Source organism: Scyliorhinus torazame, chromosome 1 (genome assembly GCF_047496885.1).
Source record: "Scyliorhinus torazame isolate Kashiwa2021f chromosome 1, sScyTor2.1, whole genome shotgun sequence".
Taxonomy (NCBI): Eukaryota; Metazoa; Chordata; class Chondrichthyes; order Carcharhiniformes; family Scyliorhinidae; genus Scyliorhinus; species Scyliorhinus torazame.
In genome coordinates this window covers 372,343,399-372,368,934 of record NC_092707.1, presented here as the reverse complement: position 1 = coordinate 372,368,934, position 25,536 = coordinate 372,343,399, and the positions used below count along the sequence as shown (strand labels likewise).

Sequence of the window (25,536 nt, the reverse complement as noted above, 5' to 3'; positions counted from 1 at the left end):
AGTCTGCACGTGTCCCGAAAGAGGTGAATTTGATATTCTGAATTCTCCCTCAATGTACCCGAACAGACGGCGTAGTGTGGCGGCTAGGGGATTTTCACAGTAACTTTACTGCAGTGTTAACGTAAGTCTGCTTGTGACACTGATTAAGATTATTATAAAACCCTATTAATGGAAGAGTTAGGGGAGGTGTGGGTGGGGGGCATCTAATTTAACCAGCTCCTTAATAAATATCCTTCACCTCAAGATAGTGGTGTGTTTTTGGTTTGGTTGCAGGATTTAAGGTCGCTATGTTTGGCAGGACTCTTTAAAACCTCTTTTGTTTTAAAATCCTGGCATCATCGTATGCGGTGAGCCTTTTAAAATCATTATTCTGGCTGGTTCTGTTTGTTACAATCATCCAATATTAAAAAGGAAAAATGTAGATGGTGCCACACTTGAGGCAAGAGGGAAAAATTGCTGGAAATTCTTTGTAGCTTCTGCTGAGAGAAAATATATTGGGCACGGAACCCAGAAAAACATGGATCGACTGGAGTTTTATCTCCTCCCCAAACGCTTCTGATCTGCACTTGTGCAACATTTTGGTTTTTTTATTCTAAATTCTTCAGATCCTGCTTTGAGTTTTTGTTTGGCCCTGTTCCAATTGCCTATCTTTTTTTTCTAGTTGTAGACTGTTATGAGCCAGGGTTTAGAGAACCCCAAAGTGTATCATGGAGTTCACCCACCCCACAACTTTTAATAGATTGTGGTATGGGGAGCACATGGCCCACTCTACAGGTGTGGTGCAGCATAAATGGAAAAATAATTTTTAAAGCAAAACAATGTTTATTCTATGAATTCAAGTTAACCTTTTTAAAACATACAGTGAACATCTTAGCAACCATCAATTCAAATACAACCCCCAAAGAATACAACACTAAGTAATCCTTAACTTCCCAAACAGCATCCAGAAGACACAAGAAACACCTTTTAACAGAGGCACATTAGATTTACATTCACTACTGAGAACATTTATAATTCTAAATTCACCAAATGATCAAGAGATAGTTTTTTCATGGCAGAGAGAACAGCAGTACACCTGCTTTGTCTGGCTTCAGCTCCAACACTGAAAACAACACTAAAACACACCCTGCAGCAAACAGCTTAAAACAAAAGTAAAAATCTGACAGACAGCCCAGCTCCACCCACACTCTGACATCACTGATAAACACCCATCTCTTAAAGGTACATTTCTTAAACACCCATTTCTTAAAGGTGCTCTCACATGACGAGACATTTTGGAATTTTGTTTCCTGGGGTGAATTTTTAAAGATTGAATTTTAAAGGTAGGTTAGAAATAACTAGAGATGGATGGATTTCCCACAGCAACATGCACGAGTAGTTGTAAATGAATATCATGTAGTTTTAAATTAAAATGAGTGTGCCCCTTCCTCCATACGTTATGAAAGCGCCAGTTTATAACACTGAGTTTGTAACACTATCTGTCAACAAGACTCTCGATTCAATCTTGCTCCAACTTCCCTATGTAGCTAGATAAGGGGCTGGATTGTCTGCTGCGCCACACCACTTTTCAGCCTCGAACCGCCGGCGGGATTCTCTGTTGCGCGGCCGATCAATGGGGTTTCCCATTGTGGGGCAGCCCCACGCCATCTGGAAACCCCGGGCAGCGGCAAAACGGAGAATCCCGCCCAAGGACCCTGCTAAAACAGCAATAATTTTAGAATATTCTTGGCTTGCATTTGTAGAGAGAATGTAGAGAAATGTCCCAGAGTACCTCATAAAAGGTACAGTGAGACTTGATTCTGTGAAGGTTTGAGAAGCATGATCACAAGCTTAGTTGGCGATGGTTTTGTGGATGTTTGGGTTTACTTGGTGTCCTACTTGGCTTGCTGTAAGCATGTGACCTCCGCCATGGGGAAATGTCTGGGGACAGCCATGTTATGTTCAGTTCGATACACATTGCACTTGAAAGATTTTTGAGCTCATAACGGGGAGGATCTTAAATGATAAGAGTAGTTTTTGTGAATATATTCTGGCTTCTAGAGATCGGGTATGAGGTATACACAAGATATAATAGAATGCTTGAAACGCGAAGCACATCCTTTTAAGGCTACTCTCCCTGCATAGCGACAACCCTAGTTTCTCCTACAGTTCTAAATTCTTGCAGCATTAACACTCTTCAATGTCAACCAACGGGCTTTCAACCCCTGCCAACGTTCAATATTAACCTGAAAAATATACCACCGTTGTCTGGAGCTTGTTGGAACCATTGGCATCGGTTGAAGGGTAGGACTGAAGACCATTAGGCCCACAATCAGATGTTGCTTTCTCATTGGCATAAACAAATCTCTAGAGTACACTAGTTTGCTTTGTGGAAGATTGGAGCCATGCACGTGTTGAATCCAAAGCTATTCACCTTCAAACCTCTCCCACCTTGAAGGACAAGGACAGCAGATGCATATCACTACCACCTGCCATTTCCCTCCAAACCACGCACTACCCTGACTCGCTGGGTCAAAATCCTGGAACTCCCTCGGTAACAGCACCATAGGTGTACCTACGTAACGTGGACTGTTGTGTGGGAATTCCACCGCATTATGGGGACTGGGTCAGGTGCGGGTGGGAAAATGCTTGCCTTTGTCAGTCATGGGAAGCATAATCCTGTGCAAAATGTTTCTTCTGAACATTTTGATGGCATGTGCGGAATGTTATTTGCATCACGCGTGCTACAGGTAATTCCATAGAATCCCTACAGTGCAGAAGGAGGCCATTTGACCCATTGGAGCTGCACTGACCCTCCGAAAGAGCACACTACTTGGGCCCACTCCCCCCGCTTTATTCCTGTAACCCCATCTAACCTGTGGACAATAAGGGGCAATAGCTTGGCCAATCTACTTAACCTGCACATCTTTGGACTGCGGGAGGACACTGGAACATCCAGGGGAAACCCACACAGACACTGGGAGAAAGCCAGAACTTATTTCACTGATGGTCAGTCCCAGTGGATTGAAGTGATTAATTGAAGGCCCACACGGTCAAATACCCAAGGCATCGTGTGCTAAAAACAGGGTTACTACTTCTCTCTGTGTAATCACAAACAATTTTGCCCCACCAACAAAGGATTCCACCAGCCACACCACAATTAGATTTAAAAAAAAAAAAGACTAGGCTTGTCTCTGTCTTCATCTGATGGTGAGCCACATAAAAGTGGAGCCTGCGAATTGTGCACATAATTGTAGGTTGTCATGTAGTTTGACTCCCAAATCCTCATCTTGTTTTTCTCTAATGTAGAAATAGATGTTTGTTTTGAAACTGATTTTATCTCTGAATTTACATGTGCTTCACAGAATCACAGAATTGTCACGTGGTAGAAGGAGGCCCATTCTGCCTGCACTGGCTCTCCGAACGAGCATCCTGACTTGGTGCGCCATTCCCCTGTACTCCTGCACATTGTTTCTGTTCAAGTAATCACCTAATGCCCTCTTGAATGCCTCGATAGGAAGTGCATTCCAGACCCGAACCACTCGTATGGGGAGATAGTGACGTAGTGGTATTGTCACTGATAATCCAGGGCAGTTGATGGAATTTCAATTCAGTAAAAATCTGGAATTAAAAGTCTAATAACAACCATGGAACCATTGTCGGTTGTCGTAAAAACCCATCTGGTTCAATAATGTCCTTCAGGGAAGGAAATCTGCCATCCTTACCTGGTCTGGCCCACATATGACTCCAACTCCACATCAATGTGGGGTCGACTCTTAAGTGCCCACAGGGATGGGCAATAAATGTTGGCCCAGCGACGCCCACATCCCATGAGAAAATTCAAAATAAAATTGTGTTCTTTTTTTCTCGTATCACATTTGTTTCTTTTGCAAATCACTTTAAACCTGTGCCTTCACGTTCTGATCCTTTTCCGAGCAGGAACAGTTTTGCCTCCTCTAATCTGACTATTCCACCTCATGATTTTGAACACCTCAATCAAATCGCCTCTTCCCCAAGGAGAACAGTCCCGGTCTCTCCAATCTGTCCACATAACTGAAGCTTCTCATCCCTGGAACCATTCTTGTAAACCTCTTCTGCACTCTCTCCGATGTGTTCACGTCCTTCCCATAGTGAGTCATCCAGAACTGTGTACACTATTGCAGCTGAGGTCTAACTAGTGTCTTTTATGAGTCCAGCATCACCTCAAATAATAGTAAATATTGTGATTGCTGGAAATTTTAAATAAAAGCAGAAAATGTTGGATGAACTCAGCAGGTCTGATCACATCTGTGGAGGGCCATTTATACGTGAAGCATTAACTGTTTCTCTCTACATATGCTGCCAGACCTGTTGAGTTTATCCAGCATTTCCTGGTTTTATTTCAGCATCACCTCTTGCTCTTGTACGCTGTGTACCTATTAATAAAGCCCAGAATACTCTATGCTTTATTAACTGTTCCCTCCACCTATCTTGCCACCTTCCTTGATCTATGCACAAAAAAAACCCAGTCCTTCTGCTCTTGCAAGAATTTTACCCCTTATTTTATGTTGTTTCTCCATGTTCTTGCTGCCAAAATGCATCACCTCACACTCCTTGTGTTAAGCTTTATCTGCCACCTATCTGCCCACTCCACCAACTGTCTATGTCCTTTTGAAGTTCCATACTCTTCTCTTCACAGTTTACAATACTTCCAAATTTTGCATCATCCACAAACTTTTAAAATGTCCCCTGTATACCAAGATCTAGATCATTAATATATATCAGGGAAAGCAAGGGTCTCCAAACCAACTCCTGTGGAGCACCACTACAAACCTACCTCCAGTCCAGAAAATATCCATTGACCAATAATCTCTGCTTCTTATGACTTTTGAAGGAACAATTTTATTTATAGCCACTGATGGGCTTCTGGTTCAAGAGGACCTGGGAACGTGAGCAGTAGTGTGGATGTCGGGAAATGGTTCCGAATTTTTTGCCTTCAACTCAAAAGTCTGATGATATCAGGATGGTTTGAAGTTGAGGAAGCAAATAATTAAATCTCATTTTGTCAATTGTACCGTTTGGCAGAGCTCCAGAGTTATACTGACAAAAATGTATCTATTGCAATCCAAGATTTGGCTTTCTAAGTTGCTACTCGTGTATGATCTCTGCTCATACCATTGGGGATCATTTCAAATGAGGAAAGGGGAAAATAACCATGGAGGCGTAGTTTTTCCACCCTTATCATCTGACACAACATCTGTGAGAATTGAGCTTTATCTCTATGGAGGAGTAGGACATTTATTTTCTAAAGGCCCACTCTGACATGGCCATCGCTGAAAAGAGTGCTTATATTGGCTGTTTTGCATTCCCCTTGAGAAGCTTGGATTAGCTCATGCCTTGAACCACTGCAGTTCTTGTGATGTACCTCCCACAGTGGTATCAAGATTTTGACCCCTTGATGAAGGAGATTGTTATAACCTGACTGGAGGCCAAGGGATCTGCAACCTCCAAGTCCCTTAGTCATCGCTTCAAAGTTGTCACTTGCCTTGGACTTTACAGAGATGTTTAAAGAAAGCGAGGTGAGTTAATACCATTTATTATGTAGGAATGCTTACTGTAGGTCAGTGTGTCGGAGGGAGATGTCGATACCTTGTCTCTGGGTATGATGGATTTTGAACTTTGAGCTTCTAGATCGCGATATAATACCATATTGGCTGGTAGCCCAATGTTGATGCTTATCTGGCTATAAACAATTGCCCTTTCCTTTGTATCCAGGGTTCAAATCTTTGTAGTGTTGAATGGCCTTCTTCTACGGAATTCTATGGATTCTTGTATAGATTCTAACTAAGAGACTATTTATCACCCCAATCTGCTTCGATATCCAAATATGCGTTGCTGGTGAGATTGTTTCAAATTTGCAGGGTGCCAAATCGCATGTTAAGTGTGAATGAGATTAAGGAGCACTATCTGCATCCTCTTCCCACCCACACAGAAATAATAGGTTGATGCCGAAAGGTGCTGGAGGTAAATTGCTTTTCCATTGTGATGGAATGTTACTGCGAGCAGTGTTTATAACTGAAGCTGCTAAATTTAATCTCCCAGTGGGTTACTCTCCGAGCAGGAGCCGAGTAGTCTCAGAACACATTCCACCAGAACTTCAGATAATAGTTACATCTTCAACATGTTTTGAGGAATGCCCTTGTTTGAACATCACATCCAGATGGCTCTGGTTACATTCATGATGATGTGCCATCAAGCTTCACAATATTGCGAAACTTAACGCTGAGCTCTGTACTTGTTTTGAAGTACAGAGAATCCTGATTACCTTCAAGAGTAAAGGTTTAACTTTTAAGTTACTCCCATTTTGAAGTGGATTTTGTTTTTTAATTAGCACAAAAAGACTGAGATATTTTTGCCTGCATTCGTGCAGCTTACAAATTTCAATTAATATCCAAACATGAAAGTGTTGGATTAGTAGTTGCAAAGTTGTTAATTTTTTTGCTGTTATAATGTCACATGTAAAATGTAGTTGAGGTTTTCCTGACCGGTTAGCAGTGAGGCCCCTTATTTCGACATGTGGTACCACAAGGCTTAAACTGAAATACAAATGGCGCTGTCTGATTGTTTGCCATTGGCTGAGTTAGCAGCACTTCGCGCTCTGCCTCAGCATTGAGATTTATTGAATGGAGGAAAAATATGCAGTTAATGCAAACTGAACCTGCACAATGTTTCTTGCCCATTTTAATCTATTATGAATGCATCAATAGAGAAATATAGGGCGGGATTCTCCGTCGACTGAAGCTGAAACCGGGAAAGGACATTGAGTGGAGAATCAGTTTTGAAGCTCAAATCATGGCGGGTGCCGGGTTCATGCCAAATCGCAATTCTCCGGCGCCTCGACAACGGCAACAATGCGTTCCACTCGCACGTACAGTAAATGCCGTTTTCATATCATTAGCAGGCCTGACCTGGTTTACTCTGGGGCGTCCCCGATTCTCCACCTCCATTGGGGAGAATTCTCGACGGTGAGATTGAGGCACGATCAATTGGACTAAAGATGATAGTTGAATCCAAACTGAGGCTTTATTGCTATCAGATGTGTGGCCTCCCACAGCAGCTGGCAAAATGGCTGCGAGCTGGAGGGCACGCATATTTATACCTCGCCTCCTGGGCGGAGCCAGCAGGCAGGGGCTACAGGTGAACCTGTAGTACAGGTTCTACCGTACATCTAATATACGGACAACAGTGGTTTACCACATTCACCCCCTGTTAAAAATTGAGTCCGGCGCGTGTGGTGGATAACTATATACAATAATGAGATAATATTTACAAAGCAAACAAATGACGTCCGGTGGACCGGTCAGAGGTTTAGCCGGTCCGGGGCCTTGCTGTTCCTCTGGGAGCGACGAAGTGGTGTTGGCGATTTTGGTGCTGACCTGGTTGAAGGTTACTCCGGGAGCGTGCCGAAATCCTCTTCATCGACGGGCGTGGGCAGGGGGGGTGATGGATGGTCCTGGGGGGCTGCTGTTGTGAGCGATGGGGGAGGGGAGAGTGGCGCGGGGGCCGAAGGGGGTGGTGTGCGGGTGGAACCTGCTGGTGCCAGATCCCTGAGGGAGACAGTATCCTGGCGACTGTCAGGGAACGCCATGTAGGCGTACTGGGGGTTTGCATGGAGCAAGTGCACCCTCTCCACCAATGGGTCCGCCTTGTGGAGTCAGACATGTTTACGGAGAAGCACGGTTCCCGGAGATGTGAGCCAAGTCTGGAGCGACACCCCGGATGTGGACTTCCTGGGGAAGGCAAAAAAACGTTCATGCGGTGTATTGTTAGTGGCAGTGCAGAGTAATGAGCGAATGGAATGGAGTGCATCAGGGAGGACCTCTTGGCAGCGGGAGGCTGGGAGATTTCTGGACCGTAGGGTCAGCTGGGCAGCCCTCCATACCGTCCCTTTCTCCCTTTCTACCTGTCCGTTTCCCCGGGGGTTGTAGCTTGACGTTCTGCTGGATACCCCTGCTGAACAAGAACTAACGTAGCTCATCACTCATGAATGAGGATCCCCGGTCACTGTGGATGTAGGCGGGGAAATCGAACAGAGTGAAGATCGAATTGAGGGTTTTAATGACAGTGGCACACATCATGTTGGGGCATGGGATGGCGAAGGGGAACCAAGAGTATTCGTTGATCACACTGAGGAAATATGTGTGACGATCGGGGGAGGGGCCCTTTGAAATCCACGCGGAGGCATTCAAAGTGGGGGGGGGTGACAAAAGCTGTCGTGCAGGGTCCGGAGTCGGTCTACCTGTGCGCTGGCAAATGTACCTCGGGATAGAGCATCTGGGGGCTCGTTGAGTTTGCCAGGGTGATACATAATCTTGGAATTATAGGTGGAGAACTCGATTCTCCACCGCAAGAGTTTATCATTTTTGATCTTGCCCCACTGTGTATTGTTGAACATGAAGGTTACCGACCATTGGTCAGTGAGGAGAGTGAATCTCCTGCCGGCCTCCAATGCCGCACAGCTTCAACGATAGCTTCGGCCTCTTTTTCGACGGATGAGTGCCGAATTTCAGAGACATGAAGGGTGCAGGAAAAAAATGCCACGGGCCTGCCTGCCTGATTGAGGGTGGTGGCAAGGGTGACGTCAGATGCGTCGCTTTCTACTTGGAAGGGCAGTGTTTCATCTACAGCGGCATTGTGGCCGTGGCAATATCAGCTCTGATCCGGGCGAAGGCCTGTTGGGTCTCAGCCGTCAGGGGGAAGTGGGTGGACTGTATGAGTAGGCGGGCCTTGTCACATAGTTTGGGACCCACTGGGCGTAGTATGAAAATAACCCCACGCAGTGTTTGAGGGCCTTGGGGCAGTGGGGGAGGGGGAGCTCCATGAGGGGGCGCATGCGGTCAGGATCGGGCCCCAGAACTCCGTTCTGGACCACATAGCCGAGGATGGCTAAGCGGTTTGTGCTGAACACTCACTTCTTCTTGTTGTAAGTGAGGTTTAGGAGAGTAGCGGTGTGAAGGAATTTAGCAAGGTTGAAGTCGTGATCCTGCTGATCATGGCCGCCGATGGTGACGTTGCCTAGGTACGGAAAGGTGGCCCGCAACCCGAACCGTTCGACCATTCGGTCCATCTCCCTTTGGAAGGCCGAGACTCCATTAGTGACGCCGAAGGGGACCCTAAGGAAGTGGTATAGGCAGCTGTCTGCCTCGAAGGCGGTGTATGGACGGTCTGATTTACGAATGGGGAGCTGCTGGTAGGCGGATTTCAGGTCTACTGTTGAGAAGACCCGGTACTGTGCAATCTGGTTAACCATGTCAAATATGCGTGAGAGGGGGTACGCGTCGAGCTGCGTGTACTGGTTGATAGTCTGGCTGCAGTCCACGACCATTTGGTGCTTCTCCCCAGCATGGTTCAATGCCCATACTTGCCTCCCTGAAGAGGCGCCGGAATGTGGCGACTAGGGGCTTTTCAGAGTAACTTTATTTGAAGCCTACTTGTGACAATAAGCGATTTTCATTTCATTTCATTTCAAAATCTGGACCTTCTGAGCCTCCGGAACAGGGGTCGGCGCCGCGTTGATATACACTTCGAAGCTAGCTAGCCAGTGCTGGAAGTCCTTTCTGGCATCGCTCGAGTGCGGATCCAGCTGCAGGCGATCTGGTTTAATACGGAGGTCCATCCTTAGAAACTGATAGCAATAAATTGAGGCACGATCAATTGGACTAAAGACGATAGTTGAATCCAACTGAGACTTTATTGCTCTCAGATGTGTGGCCTCCCACAACAGCTGCCGAAATGGCTGCGAGCTGGAGGACACGCATATTTATACCCGCCTCCTGGGCGGAGCCAGCAGGCAGGGACTACAGGCGAACCTGTAGTGCAGGTTCTACCGTACATCCTGTAATACAGGTGCAACAGTGGTTTACCACAGAGATTCACTTGTGCTTTCAAAAATCACGAAACGGGAGCCGTACCTGCTGAGGGGGAGACGGGATATGAGCAGTGTCCAAAATCGCCATAGTTTGCTGACCATTGTCCCGCTGGCCGAGGGGGGAGTAGCAGGGGACAGCCAGCAGTTGGGCCGTGGGGTCGGTGGACGGGCACTGAACACCATTGCTGCAGCCTGCAAGGCAACCATGCATCCGTGCACTGTGCACGCCACCGACTGCCCACTGTGAACTTAGTACCACAGGTCAGATGGATGGTCCCCCCCCCCCCTCCAGGCCACCCCCTAGCTGCCACCTGGCCCCAACCGACTCTTAAACGGGATGGGCGCACTCCAGGTCAACAAGTGCCATCTTGTTGGCTGGGATGGTGTGTGTGGGGAGTGAAATGTGTATACGCGGCTGCAGCTTGTCAGCCTCCTGAGTGTCAATCACGGATCCGGCACCATTTTCCATTAGAATCTAGTGTGTTCCATGTGGTGCCGGTGCTAGCCCCTCCACGGCCGCTGATTTGGTCCAGTTTTGCTGTCTTAGAAGTCGACGAATCCTGCCCCGGCGTCAGCACTCAGTCTCAGGAACGGAGAATCCTGTCCATAGGCTTTCTACTTCTGACCATTCAAACCATCGCATGAAAGTACATGTGTAGACTTGATCGGGCATGATTGTTCTGCTGTAATTGAATAACATGCCAGCATTTCCTGGTTAAGATTGTACATAATGAAGGTACCATTTGTGGAGCTCATCTCCGTGTGAGGGATCAGCAGTTGCCTGGCTTTCGTGGAGCAGGTCAAAGTGTGAGTTGGTAGTTCTGCGAGAGCATGGAAGGGGAATTAATTTGGATGCGGGGTAGGCTCGGAGAAAGAACTGGTTGGCCCATTTAACCGCCTTATGCTGGATTGAAAGCTGCTCTTTTATAAATAAATCAACTTTTTTCTCAAAAACGTAGGTCTTCCATTTTTATGAATTTAGCGAATGCGTAATCCCCAAGCTGAGCAGTTTCCTCTGGTCCTGCTATGTTGAGTGTGGACAGACCGCTGTTGAGTCTGTGGGTTGGACATTCTTCTATGATGTTCATAGTTTGCTCTCTCACACAGGTGCTTGGGGGAATGGCTCTAATGCCCCATCTGTGGAGGTTGGCCAAGGAGGGGCTGTGGCCGGATCTGAACCTGTTAAGGGTGGTGGACCAATCTTTCCTGGGAAGGTTGAAACCAGGCAGCAGTCGGGTTGGGTTTGAGACCAGGTCCATGCTTACCATGTCGAGTGATTCCCATTCATCTGTCCAAGTGGAATTTGCTTTGGAACTCCTGGCTGGGAGGGTTTTTCCAGATCATCAGCCGCCTTGATGGGAGCCGTACCTTGGGTGGGCTGAATAGATCAACATGAAATGACAGGGGAGGGGGCACTTTGTGGGTAGTTGTAAGTCGACAGATACATGATAGCATTCAGCTGGCTGTCAACTTAAACAATACCCACACAGAGTTTTGACAAGTCCTCATTTAGGGTCCGACACCTTGGGCCGAAGTTGGGGGCTTGAGTTGTGAGGCCACTCTCGTTGGCATGTATGAATTTCCAGGAGTTGGATTTTAGAAAATAATGTGTGTACAGGTTGAACAAGATTGGGGCCAGTACTGAGCCTTTGGGGGAATCTATTGGTTTGTCTTTTCTGTGTACTTTTTGCCTGTCGAAGGTGAACTCTGAACCTTCGAACTAATGGATTCACGTTGCGTCCCCCGCCAGGCTTACCTGGGGAAGTTAATGATCCTAACAGCAGACTAAATTCCAAAGGAAGTTTCATGAGAAGAGTCCACACAAGTAATCCAGGTCAAAGTCCCAAAGCCAAAAGTCCTTTAAGTTGCCTTATTGTGGAATGATTTGTTTATGGGATTTATTAGCATTTAAGCATCTGTAGTGCATTATCCTCCTAAAACGTTTGTTGACTTAGCTAATCAAGAATAAATTGAGCATGTGTGTTTACTGATGACTATTGGTGTTCAATGATTAAACAGATTGCTCTGGTATTTAAATTAGCCGTTTATTTTGATTTCTGGTGGAAATTAAGGGTATCCTGTGGGGACGAATCTTGGCTTGAGTCGCCTCAGCAATAGGGAGAGACATTAAGCGAAACTGCGATTGTGTGAAATGGCTCTTGAAGTAAGTACGCGCTCAAAGTGCGAAAGAACATCCCTTTTAAAAAGGAAAAGCACGGTACCTTTGTCTTGGGGTGGGGACACAGATATTACCCCATTTCTGTACTCCAGTCAGTGTTTTATTCAATAGGAATGGAGGAACACGAGAGCAAGAGTAGACCATTTGGCCCATGGAGTCATTCAAACAGGTCATGGCTGATCAACTACCTCTTATGCCATTTTCCCACTCTCCCCATATACACAGAAACATACACAGAAAACAGAAGCAGGAGGAGGCCATTTGGCCCTTCGATCCTGCTCCGTCATTTATTATGATTATGGTTGATCATCAAATTCAGTACCCTGATCCCACCTTCCCCTTGAGCCCTTTAGCCACAAGAGTTATATCCAATTCCTTCTTGAAATTATACAAAGTTTTGGCCTCAACTACTTTTTGTGGTAGTGAATTCCACAGATTCACCACTCTCTGGGTGAAGAAACTGCTCCTCACCTCAGCCCTAAAAGGTTTACCCCTTATGCTCAAACTGTGACCCCCAAGTTCTGGACTCCCCCTCCTCACAATGAGTGTGACCATTCAGTATCCTGTCACGTGAGGTGATTGACAAACCAGAAAATGATGATGTTCACAATGAAACTAGGAGCATTGAACGTTTCTCGTCATCAGTAAACCTAGATGCTTTTATATCAGATCACTTGATGTCTTCACTATTCAGAAATCTATCAATCTCTGTCTTGAACTGTACTCAGTTACTCACAGCCCTCTGAGGTAGAGAATTCCAAAAACTCACTAACCTCTTGAGTGAAGAAATTTCTCCTCCTCTCCACCTTAATTGGCCCACCTCTTATTCTGAGACCGGGGGTGACAAAAGGATGTTTCTCGAGTGATTGTATGAAATTAGTAAGCTGTAGGCTGTGTTGTGTGTCACCGAATAAGAGGGGAGAATGAATTCTTGCTGCCTACTTGGTTACCCAGCCCCATTGTGTGTGAAACATTACAGGCTATGAAGGGAATTGCTTGTGACCCAAACTGGTAATATGGACATGCATCAGATGCAATTCCGTTGCATTCCACGACCGATAGTTTATGCAACAACTGGCAGTGCTCTTCATATGAAAACAAAGAATCTCGATTATGCTCTGAAAATGAATTCTCAAAAGTGTGGAGTGTTTTTGTATTTGGTGTCCTCAGTGTCGTTTTGTGATCTGAAATTGGAAATATGGCTCTAACAGCGAATATCTTAAAAGAAATATGTTTACAGTTGTGTATTATGCACTTGGCTATACAGTCAGGGAATAGAATAAGATTAGAGAATTTTCTGACTATTCATGAGCTCTCCAATTGGTTACAAGAGTGCCAAAGCTGTAAATGAGAATTACTGATGGGTTTTGGTTGGTTGAGACATATTAGGACTCAACCTAATCGCACCACGTTGTTTTTCAGGCGCAATGCGGCTGGTAGATTCCACCCACTGTTTTGAAGTAGTATTACCTACACCTCCATTAACATTTAACATTTGAGATTTGTTTTGCTGGCCACCCATGCAGCTTCACCTTGCTTTGTAATAACATAGTCATTCATTATTAAAATCGTGAAAATGTTTCTAATGACTTGTTGATGATTTGTGCCTTTCTGTTAAAATAACAATGTGGCTTCTACAAGATGTGAGGGATAAGCAACTGGGACATGCCCCTCAGCAACTCGGAAATGATGTTGAGGCCCTCAGCCATGGTCGTCACAGATTGAGACATGCCTTGGGCAGCACCACTCAAGATGCGGACGTTGCGTTCCAGGCTTTCCACTGCGGTCGCCACCCTAGCAGTATTGGCCTCGGTACCACGCATTGTCGGCATCATCTCCTGCGCCCCTAGCCTTTGGGACTCCTCTTACTCGGTGGAATGTCACTGAATCTCACGGCTGTCTTATTATCTGCATCCTATCATCTGCATCAGCTCTGGGATAACCTTATCCAGAGGCTCGGCATCTGACTGGGACCCAGCTGAGACAGCAGACCTCAGACTGCTGTTTCCCTTGGATGTTCCTGCCTCCACCTGATGCACATCTGCAACTGCGTTGTGCTCACCAGATTGTGCCCCAGAAGCCTGTCCACTATTTTCGCTCACTGTGGTGTATCTCTCTGTGCTGGTCGAAGGTGGGGAATGTTGGTCTCCTCCGAGCTTCTTTCCGAGATGATCTCTTGGATGGCTGGGGAGGGGGAATGACTCCATACGGCCCAAATGACCTTGCGAGACAGTGGATGTGTGTTCAGTGAGAGAGAGGGATAAATTTTGTCTGACAGGGAAACTCACTTAGACAGGTCATCTGGTTGAAGGGGAAGTGGATCCTCCCCTTTCTGGCGCAGGGCAACCTCTCTGACGGTGACTGCTATCTCCTTGGGCAACCCCGTGATCTCCCGGGCCTGTTCCTCATAGGAGTTGAGGATTCTAATCTCTGGTACACCGCAACCCTCCTCTTTCCACCCCCCCCCCCCCCCCCCCCCCCCCAATCTCACCTCACCACCACTGTCCTGGCCCTTTACCTTTTAATATGGGCTATCTTCTCCTGCGAGGACAAAGAGAGAGCATTATGAGCTGCATGCTTGATGGGTCTGGGGGGGGTCTTTAGCAGGTGGCATATGTGGGCATTGCACCCAGACATGAAGGGGTTGTGCTGGTGGCTGCCAGTGACATTTGAGGAACCAGCACAAAGATTGGATGTGTGGGGAGGGTGCGAGGTGTCGGCCAGTGATTTGTGCCGGGGTGAGAGGGGTTGGGAATTTGAGGGGTGGCAGGCAGAACTGATACTAGGAGCGAGGTGGTGATTTACCTTTCCTGGTCATTAGTCTTCTTCCAACATTGGAGGGCAGTCCTCCTGGTCATGCTGCCTCCATTGACGGCCGCTGCCACTGCCTCCAAGGCGCTATTGGTGACCCTGCTGCTAGCCCTCCGACCCCCCCTCTGGGAAAAGGATGTCTCATCTCTCATTGACGCCGTTGAGATGCCTGGCCAGGTCGACACCTCCAACACGAGGCACAGGCTTGTGCACCGCCATGCTTGTGTGTTGACTGGGAGTGAGTGGTGAAGCAGCTTTTAAAAGCAATTCCCCCTTGTGAGCAGCGAGGCGCTGAGGTGCAGCTCTAGTGACTCGATGGGTATGACGGCAGTAATGGCAAGAAGTTCGTGGGGCTAACTTTCAGCACTACAGTGCCGTTAAATATGGGCCGCAATCTCGCCCTGCCAATCGAGCCCAAAATGACACTTGGGAAACTGTTTTGTTAAATCGCGCCCAATTCCAGATTTTGTTCTCTCTCCCACATTATAATCCGCCCACGCATTTAAGTAGCATTGCTGGAACAATATTCCATGTTTTGCCTGTACATAAATGCAAAGTACACACCAGACTGATCTGAGGTTATACTTTTGAAGGATCATGCCCATTAATTAAACTGCAATGTCTGCCAAGTTGATTGATGCTTGGTTGAATTTTGTACAAATATGAAAGAACGTTGAAAGTGTGATACATTATTTGCCTTTTTTTTGCTAAAGCTAAAATATCTCATTCGCTTTTGGTAAATTTCCAATGGAGCAGCGAAAGTCGGTTGCCTTTTTAAATTGTTTGACAAAATGGGTGTATCAAAGGAATGACATTATTGCAATTAAGGAAAACCTTTGCACCCTGCAAGCCTTTGTATGAAGATCCATAAAAACCTCAAGCTTGTCAATAATCTGTTGCATTAGGTGGCTAATATTTCACTTCTTAGTGCCTGATGGCTGTCACAGATTTTTATCAGCTGTGAGGAAACTTGACCCAAATCATGCCATTAAACAAATTTGATGAAAGGCTTTATTTAGTGTGGTTAAAGAAATGAATTGCTAGACCTGTCAGTGAATAATACATGTGACCTTGCTTTCTAAGTAGCAGCCTGCTAAAGGAATAAGTTTTTAAATTAGTTCATGCATCAGTCCGCTCTAGAATTAATTTTTGCATCAGAAAAGTTTATTTGTTTCAAGCTGTAAGTGAAACATCAACATAAATGCCAAAAGCAACCTTTAGACTAATGTGATGACTGAAGAAAGCTTAGGGCTTCTGGTGGAAATGGATTGTCTTCAACAGTAGCAGGATTTACCATCTGTTTAAAAAAACAAAATCAGAATTTGCAATGTCTAGAGAGTTGTTCCTATCTGTGTACAACAGCCTCACAAGATTGCACGATTTCACCAGTTAAAGACACGTTTCCGTGCATGCAGTTGCAAGGATTTGGAAACAATCAGCAAAGTTACAGCTCATGGAATAACAGGAATAATTTGGTAACATGAATATGAAATTGCTTCTCATCACGAGTGGTGATTAATGGTTGTTTTTTGGACTGGAGGAAGATTAGTAGTGAAATTTCCCATGGGGTTGCTGTTGGAACACCCTACTCCTTTTTTTTTTTGGGTGTTGCATATTAATCTAGACCTTGATGCACAGGATGCAATTTCAAAATTTGTGGGAGATACTAAACTTAGAAGTATTGTGTACGCTGAGGAGGATAGAATTGGTGGAATGGGTGCACAGAGGCAGATGGAATTTAATGCAGGGAAGTGTGAAGTGATTCGCTTTGTAGGAAGAATGTAGAGAGACCATATAAAATGGTGCAATTCTAAAGGGGGTGCAGGGGCAGGGGGACGTGGGTGTATATGTGCATGAGTCATTGAAGATGGCAGGGGGCTGAGAAAGGAATGAATAAAGTATGCTGCACTCTTCGCTGGGGCATACGCATAAGTGCAAAAGTAAGGAAGTTATGCAAATTTGTGTAAAACACTGGTTCAGCCAAATGGAGTATTGTATCCAGTTCTGGGTGCTATGCTTGAGTAAGGGTGTGAGTGCATTGGAGAAGTTGTAGAATTATTTCCGGCATGAGGAACTTCATTTGCGTTGGTAGATTGGAGAAGTTGGAATGCTTGTTTTGGAGAAAAAATAAGGTTGAGTGGAGATTTAATATATGTATTCAAAATCACAGAGTCTGCACAGAATGGATAGGGCAAAACAGTAACTATTCATGAACGGATCGAGAACCGGAAGGTACAGAGTTAAGGTGATTTGTAAAAGAAGCAATGGTGACAAAGTTCGATTCGGAATGTTGTACCTGGCAAAACTATGGGTCACCTTCGAGAACAGTGTTTTAATGCATCGGAGCAGGCAAATAACTTTGGGGGAGAATTAATGATGCACAGTTCTGGTGTTCTTGTTATTTGAATGTTTGGAGGTTTTACATATTTATGCGTTGATTCTTCGCCATGGTTGATGTCGAGATTACGTTGAGTTGTGCGTTTTTGTTCTCAATGGGCATTTGGGATATTGGACCCCATCGAGAGGGGGGGGGAGGAGAGAGAGGGGAGGGGTATGGATTTGTTCCTATTGGTTTGCACGAGTTTGGATGGGGGCTGGCATTTGGGTTGGGTTATTTTTGTAATTTTCCAAGTGGGTGCCACCATGGATGTTAGTAAATGGGAGCGGTGTGAGGGAGAGGGCTACGCCAGGTAGCCTGGAGTGGTGGTTGGGGTGGGGTTGGGGGGGGGGTGGCTTGTTAGGTTGGTAGGGCGAGGCAGAATGCCTAGGTTTGTTGGGTCTTCATTCTTGGGTGGAAGGGTGTTTTCGGGAGATTGTTGGCTGGTCGGATTGTTTGAAGGGGGAGGGAGCAGGGGTGGTGATTAGGAAGGCTGAGGTGGGGGGGTGGTGGGTAGGGGGATGGGGGGGGGAAGGACGTGTGGGGGGAGGGGAGGACGGTAGAGTGCTGATGACGCATATTTTTTTGTGGATAGGTTTGGGCGAGGGTGGTGATGGCAGCCATTTTGGGTGGGCCGGGAATCGATGTGGGCCTGGATTCAGTTGGCTCACCTCTCAAAGTGGGTATGGCAGATCCTAATTGGGGGGGGGGGGGGGGGTGTTCAGAGACCCCTTGTCAGGATGATTGAATGGAGCATGAGTGGGTTAGATGGTCCAGTCAAAAGATTGTGGGTGTTTGCGCATTTGAAGGACTTGAAAGCTGATGTAACCTTCTTGCAAGAGACACATTTGAGGGTTAGGGATCAGATGAGGCTAAGGAAGGGATGGCTGAGGTAGGCATTCCATTCAAATTTTGATTCTAAGTCGAGAGTGGTTGCGATCGTGTTTAACAAGAGGGTGGTTTTTCCGGCAGTCAGTAGGGTGCTGGCTTTCTGGGGGACGATTTATGATGGTGAATGGAATCTAGGCAGGGGTACGTCTTCTTAGTTAACATTTACGCTCCGAATTGGGATGACACAGATTTTATTAAGAAGGTGTACTCCCCAAAATTTAACTTTGTGGTGGGGAAATCGGTGCTCCCGGGGGTTTTGAGTGCTGAGTATACGGTGATCGTGATATCGGATCATGCAGGAAGTGTGGAATCTTCTCCGAGAAGAAACATACTTGACCAAGAGCAATGGCAGGGATTCAGGTGGCTCATGATTGGGCCCTTCTGCACAAATTGAACTTGGCCAGTCTGGTGGAGGGGGTGAAAGGGGACTTGAAGAGGTATGATGCCCTCCCGCTTTCCTTGGCAGGAAGAGTAAAGAGGATCAATATTAATGTCCTGCCGAGATTTCTATTTGTGTTCCAGTCCCCCTCAATCTTCCTTGCCCAAATTGTTTTTTGTGGACAAGTTCATTTCTGCTTTAGTTTGGGCAGGTGAGGCACCCACGATTCGGCGAGCCTTTTTGCAGAGGGGTGGTGTTCGGGAGGGCTGGCATTACCAAATTTAATGTTCTACCACTGGGCGGTAAATATTGAGACGGTGCAACAATGGTGGTGGTTGGGGGGGGGGGGGGCGGTGGTGGTACGGGTTGGAGTGGGGGAAATGGAAGGGGTCTCTGTGTTCGGCCATGTTTATGGACATTGGTCACTGCCCCTCTTCCGTTTTCCTCGGCTAAACCCGGTAGTGGTGGCATCACTTAAAATCTGGAATCAGATTAGCTGGCATTTCTGATTGTGGGACATGTCAGTATTGTCGCCAATCTGCGGAAACACAGATTTGCACCATTTGTGATGGACACAACCTACAGGATTTGGAAGATGGAGAGGATTAATCGAGCACAGGGCTAAATCGCTGGCTTTGAAAGCAGACCAAGGCAGGCCAGCAGCACAGTTCAATTCCCGTAACAGCCTCCCCGAACAGGCGCCGGAATGTGGTGACTAGTGGCTTTTCACAGTAACTTCATTTGAAGCCTACTTGTGACAATAAGCGATTTTCATTTTCATTTCATTAATCCCAGACGATTGAGGAACTGTTTGTTCGTGGGGCTGGAGGAGTTGAAGGAAAAATACCAACTCTCTTTGGATATATGCATGTGTATGACTTTGTTCGCAAAGAACTCTTTGTTCCCCGGGTAGCCAAGCCATACATTGATGGATAGGATGTTATCTTGTGATGAGATGGGAGAAGGGAGGTTCACTGATAAATATGAGTGGTCGCTGGAGATGGGAAAGGCTCCATTAGAAGAGAGAAAGGGGAAGTGGGAAGAAGAATTGAGCTTGGCGCTGAAGGGAGGGACCTGGAGGAAGATATTGTATGGGGTAAAATCTACTTTCTCTTGTACCAAGCTGAGCTTGATACAATTTTAAGTTGTCCATAGGGCGCGCATGACTAGATCGTGCATGAATGGGTTATTCCCCGATGTGGAGGATAAGTGTGAGAGGTGTTTAAGGGGGCCAGTAAATCATTCCCGTATGTTCTGGTCCTGCCCAAAATTGGTCGGGTTCTGGGCCTCCGTCTTTGAGACCATGTCGGTGATAGTGGGGGTGAGGTTGGAGCCATGCCCATTGATGGCAATTTTGGGGGTATTGGATTTGCCGGAGCTTCTAGAGGGCAAGAGGGCCAATGTTTTGTACAACTTTCATCAGTACTACTTTGCTATTTGACAATTCTAGAAATCCAAATGTATTATTGGCTTCATGTTCCTGTAGTTGCACTTCTAGAGAATTATGTGACAATGTTAGAAATACAGGTCCTGTTAACAGTAAACTAGCTTTTGCTTCAGAGTGAATTGAGAGCAGCTGATGCTCATTGAAGCTTGTACTACAGAGCTGGTTTTTTATCTCCAGTTCGGGGTTGCTTCTGGACAAGGAGGGGGTCCAGAAGGGTAGAGTGGCAACCGATGTTTGTACGAAAGTTTAGCATCGCAACAAAACGGGTGTGAACCATCAGAATGTCTTCTGCTGTCTAATTCAGGAAATAGATGTTCACCTGTATCTTAAAAACTTCTGTCGCTTTTCAGTTTTCCCCTCAAAATATATTGCCTCTCTTTGCTGACTTATTCATGCTGTAGAATGGGACGAGACCGACCAAATATAATTCACAAAGGAACCTTAATGCACTGAATGTCACCATTAGTCTGGACGAGGTTGGAATGGGTCTGAAAATTTGAAAGGTCGATTTGCTAAGCTATAGTGCTAACCAGTTCCCTGTGCTCTTCGGTTTAATGGTTTGAAAGAAGGACAATCTGATTTTGATCATTTATAGGAAAGTTATTGTGTATGCTAATGTCTACGTTGGCACCCCCAATTTGTCTGAGCTCGTTTCACGCATCCCGGTTAATGTGAGAAAAGGTCCTCCAGTTCCCCTTCATGAATTTTAATCTTCATTAGGCCTCGAGATGGAAGTATTCTTGGTGTTAATTGTACTGACTGCGCTTGGCTCCACCATTATTGCAGTGCGGGTGACCGCTTTCAAAACCTTCAGTCTCCTGAAAATTACATTCTTTTTATAAAATGGGATGTGTGTTTATGATCTGATTCCCAACAACTGGATTCATTCTTTCTTCCTTTCTTTCTTGCTCCAGGTCGTGAAACTTCTGAACAATAAGAGGTCGCAAGCTGTTGGAATTTTAATGTCTAGTCTTCACCTGGAGATGAAAGATATCCAGCATGGTAAGTCCGTTCAACGGTTGTTGGTAAATTTACCATAAAATTATTTGTCACGATTTTCCAGAATCCATTCACAGCTGTCTGCAATGTGCTCCGACTTGAGTTGTTATCAGTAATGTTACTTTGAAGATAGGTGGATATGCAATATGCGGGAATGGAATAAGTGTCAGCTTGTATTAAAGTGATGAATGCGCACACACGATCAACCTCCACAGTCGTAACCTGAATTGATACTTCTGTCATTCATAATTCACCCCATGAACAGTAAGCATGTAACATTGCTTGTACTGTAAATCCTAAATGAAAGGGTTGAGTTTCAGTGCTTAAAATGAATTGCATGTGATTCAAAATTGCCGTTTGTGAAGGTTGGTGCGTGTCTGGAGAAAAAGGTGGGACAGATGTATAGAGCATGAGCTTGAATGTATTTCGTAAGGTTTTCATCACTTGTGAATAGGTCGGCTTACATCTTTGTATGTTCGACAAATCTTCATGAGAAGAGCAAAATACTACCTTGACTTCCTAATATGAACAATTTCTGAATCAAAGTGCAAAAGTTTGCAACTTCTGCACCTCAAAAGGTGAATCCTCATCTCAATCTTGTCCCTTGAAAAATCTGAATGGTGCAGGGAGCTCCCCAGTGTTGTACTCTACACCATGGGAGTTGAGGTTACTGCAGTAATACTGTGGCCTACAAACGAACCACCCCATCAGGAGGCGAAGTTGAATATACCAATTAAGAGAAAAATCCATGCTGGTAAAGTTATGGAACATGGACATACCATTGAGCTTACAGTTACGCATTATGCATGTCGTGTAACAAGGATAGCAAAAGCTTCTAAAAGTACATAAAAGGGAAGATAGTTGCTAAAGTTAATGTTGGTCCCTTGGAAGATGAAACTGGAGAGTTAATAGTGGGGAACACAGAAATGGCGGAGATGCTAAATCAATATTTTGCCTCAGTTGTCATGGTGGAGGATGCTAGCACAATCCCTATAGGAATGGGTAATTCCGAGGTAATAGAAAGGATGGAACTTGGAACAATCAGCATCAAGAGGGAAACAGTACTCAACAAACTATTGGAATTGAAGGCGGACAAGTTCCCAGGGCCTGATGGCCTACATCCTAGGGTGGTTAAAGGAAGTGGCAGCAGAGATAGTGGATCCATTGGTTATAATATTCCGAAATTCCATGGACACAGAAAAGATTTCAGTGGATTGGAAACATGCTAATGTAACGCCCTTAATCACAAAGGGAGGGAGGCAGAATGTAGGAAATCATAGACCAGTTAGTTTAACATCTGTTGTTAGGAAATTGTGAGAATGAAATGAAATGAAAATTGCTTATTGTCACAAGTAGGCTTCAAATGAAGTTATTGTGAAAAGCCCCTAGTCACCACATTCCAGCACCTGTTCGGGGAGGCTGATACGGGAATTGAACCATGCTGCTGGCCTGCCTTGGTCTGCTTTCAATGCCAGCGATTTAGCCCTGGACTTAATCGGGACATTTGGAAAGTCAAAACGATATCCATCAGAGTCGGCATAGTTTTATGAAGGGTAAATCATGTTTGACTAATTTTCTAGAGTTCTTCTAAGATGTAAGAAGCCAAGTGAATAATGAAGATTCTGTAGATGTAGTGTATCTGGACTTCCCAAAGGCGCTTGATAAAGTGTCACTCAAAAGGTTAATACACCAAGTTAGTTCACATGGGGTGAGGGGTAATTTATTAGCTTGGATAGAAGACTGGCTGAGGGACATAAGACAGAGTCGGGATAAATGGGTCTTTTTCTGGATGGAAGGATATAAACTAGTGGGGTGCCACAAAGTTTGGTCCTTGGGGCCCCAACTATTTACAATCAGATGACACTAAAATAGGTGGGACAGTCAGTTACAATGAGGAAATAAGAACCTTACAAATTGATATAGATAGGTTAGGTCAGTGGGCCAAAATGTGGCAGATGGAGTTTAATGTGGGTAAGTGTGAGGTCATGCATTTTGTTGGAAAAATGAAAAAGCAACTTCTGATCTAAATGTGGAGCGACTTCGGGGTGGTTCGATGCAGAGGGATCTGGGTCTCCTCATGCATGAGTCACAGAAAACGAGCATCCAGGTGCGGCAGATAATAAAGAAAGCCAATGGAATGTTTGTATGTATAGGTAAAGGAAAAGAGTATAAACGTAAGGAAGTGTTGCAACTGTACAAGATATTGGTGAGACAACACCTGAAGTATTGTGCACCGTTGTGGTCCCCTTTTTTGAGAAAAGATGTAGTGGCATTGGAGGCAGTTCAAAGGAGGTTCACTAGATTGATTCCAGAGATGAGGGGTTTGTCGTATGAAGAGAGACTGAGTTTAGGCCTATACTCTCCAGAGTTTAGAAGAATGAAGGGAGATCAAATTGAGGTGTGGACGATGATAAAAAGTATGGATAAAGTAGACGTGGAGCGGATGCTTTCTCTTGTGCGGCATTCTAAAATGAGAGGCCATAATTTTAGAATAAGAGGGAGCAAATTTAAGACCGATTTGAGGGGAAACTACTTCGCCCAAAAGGTTGCGAATCTGTGGAATTCGGTACCCCAGAGTGTGGGAGATGCTGGGACAGTGAGTAAATTTGAGGAGTTAGACAGGTTTTTAATTAGTAATAGGTTGAAGGATTCTGGAGAATGGGCAGGACAATGGAATTGAGGCCATGATCATGTTGAACGGTGGAGCAGGCTTGAGAGGCTAAATTGCCTGTTCCTCCTGCTCCTAGTATTTTTTTTATTTGTTCATGGGGCATCGACATCGCTGGCTGTGCCTGCATTTATTGCCCATTCCTAATTGCCCTTGAGGGGGCAGTTAAGAGTGAACTACATGTAGGCCAGACCAGGTAACGACAGCAGACACACATTATTGAACCAGTTGGATTATTATGACAATCGACAATGGTCTCATGGTCATCATTAGACTTTTAATTCCAGATATTTTATTGTATTTAAATTCCATCACCTGCCGTGGTGGGATTCGAACCCCGGTCCCCAGATCATTCTCCCGGATTTCTGGATTACTAGTCCAGCGCCTATACCATATTGCCACCTCCTCTTATGTTCGAAGGAAGAACTATTCTGTCTAATTCCACCTTCCAGATCTTGGTCTGTAGCCCTGTAGGTAACAGCACCTCAAGCACAAATCTGGCATGCCTGATTAATAAGCGGATTTTTTGATTAAGGGGATCAGGGGTTATGGGGAGAAGGCAGGAGAATGGGGATGAAAAACATATCAGCCATGATCGAGTGGCGAAGCAGACTGGGTGGCCTAATTCTGCTCATATATCTTATGATCTAAGATCACGAAATGATGGACTACATTGACCAGTAACTTGATCATCATCATTCCTGTAAGAATATCAATAGAGAAAGCTGGCTTTGTGAAGTTCTTCGGAAGAAACAGCAAGATGCATTCAGTATCAGAACGGTTAAAACATGGGATTCCTTTATTCTCCTAGTCAACCTCTGCTGGTCCACTTGTATGGAAGCCTTAACTGGACAAAGTGCACAATGCAATTCTCCATATACCACATCTTTCACTTTTGAGACTTGCTTGGCCAGGCTAATGGGATGGACACTTGGTTTTGCTCACATTTGCGGGGCTTCCTGTGAGAGATGGCCACCCTCGGAGAGCCCAATGTGAGCAATTAAACTACTGAAACTAGTCTAATGAGTGATAATGTTGGCTAGCAATTGAAGCTCATTGATGCAAATGTGTGATGTCCCCTGTCTGAATGATGTGAGAGTGCCAACTTCACATGTACACCCAGAAAAAAAAGTGTGGTTACAGGTGACAGAAAAGTGCTAAAATTGTCTTGCCTATGTTCTTGGAGGATGGGTCTCAAAGTGGTGGCATTCCAGAAAAAATAATGCTTGTAAATTCAAGGGTCCTTTACAAACATGATAAATTTGGTGAGTCTTGTGATGAAAAATAACCCAAGCAGCAAGAGAATTTCTCAGTTAGCAACTCTCGAGTATGACTGGGAAAGGTTTGGGGTGGGGTACAAAATGTGTACCTCTAACGACATTGTGAAATGGAGATTGTTCCACTGTTTAGAGGGTTAAATGTTGTTACGGCAGTTGTCTGCTTTCCAATAATGCTTCTCAAGTTGGATGCTGATTTGCGTGAATATTTTGCAATAAATTTTAAGAATTTAAAAAGGATTAATAGTGATGTTTGTGAATCACATTTAGTCACAGTCTGAGTTCTGTGAAATAGATTTCTGGGGGTTACTAAACTTCTTAAATCAAAAAAATCCCGAGTGCTAGTCATATATTACGGCGCCAACCCTGGCGCCAAGAGGCACTTGGTATTTCTTGTACTGGCAGATGTATTTCAGTTAAGTCATAGACTGAAGTCTGAAAACAATGATATGGTCGTTTTCCTCAGTCAAGTACTCGAGTCAGTTTGAGTCAATAATGAGAACCAAATGAATAAAGGAGTCAAGCTAACATCTGTGGGTCTGCTACACATGACACACGTTCACTGTGAGGCTTGCATGATCTGCAATTATATTAACAATGACTTGACATGAAAATCTGTAAC

At 45.2% G+C, this 25,536-nt stretch overlaps 1 protein-coding gene across 1 annotated transcript in view; it reads left to right on the top strand.

Annotated features, from left to right (window-relative positions):
* The window catches only part of LOC140426604 (formin-2-like), a 594,930-nt gene that overhangs the window by 246,583 nt on the left and 322,811 nt on the right, over nt 1-25,536 (top strand). The window contains exon 7 of the mRNA XM_072511575.1: nt 20,885-20,972. Coding sequence (XP_072367676.1) covers nt 20,885-20,972 — 88 coding nt within the window. The remainder of the gene's footprint in view (nt 1-20,884; nt 20,973-25,536) is intronic.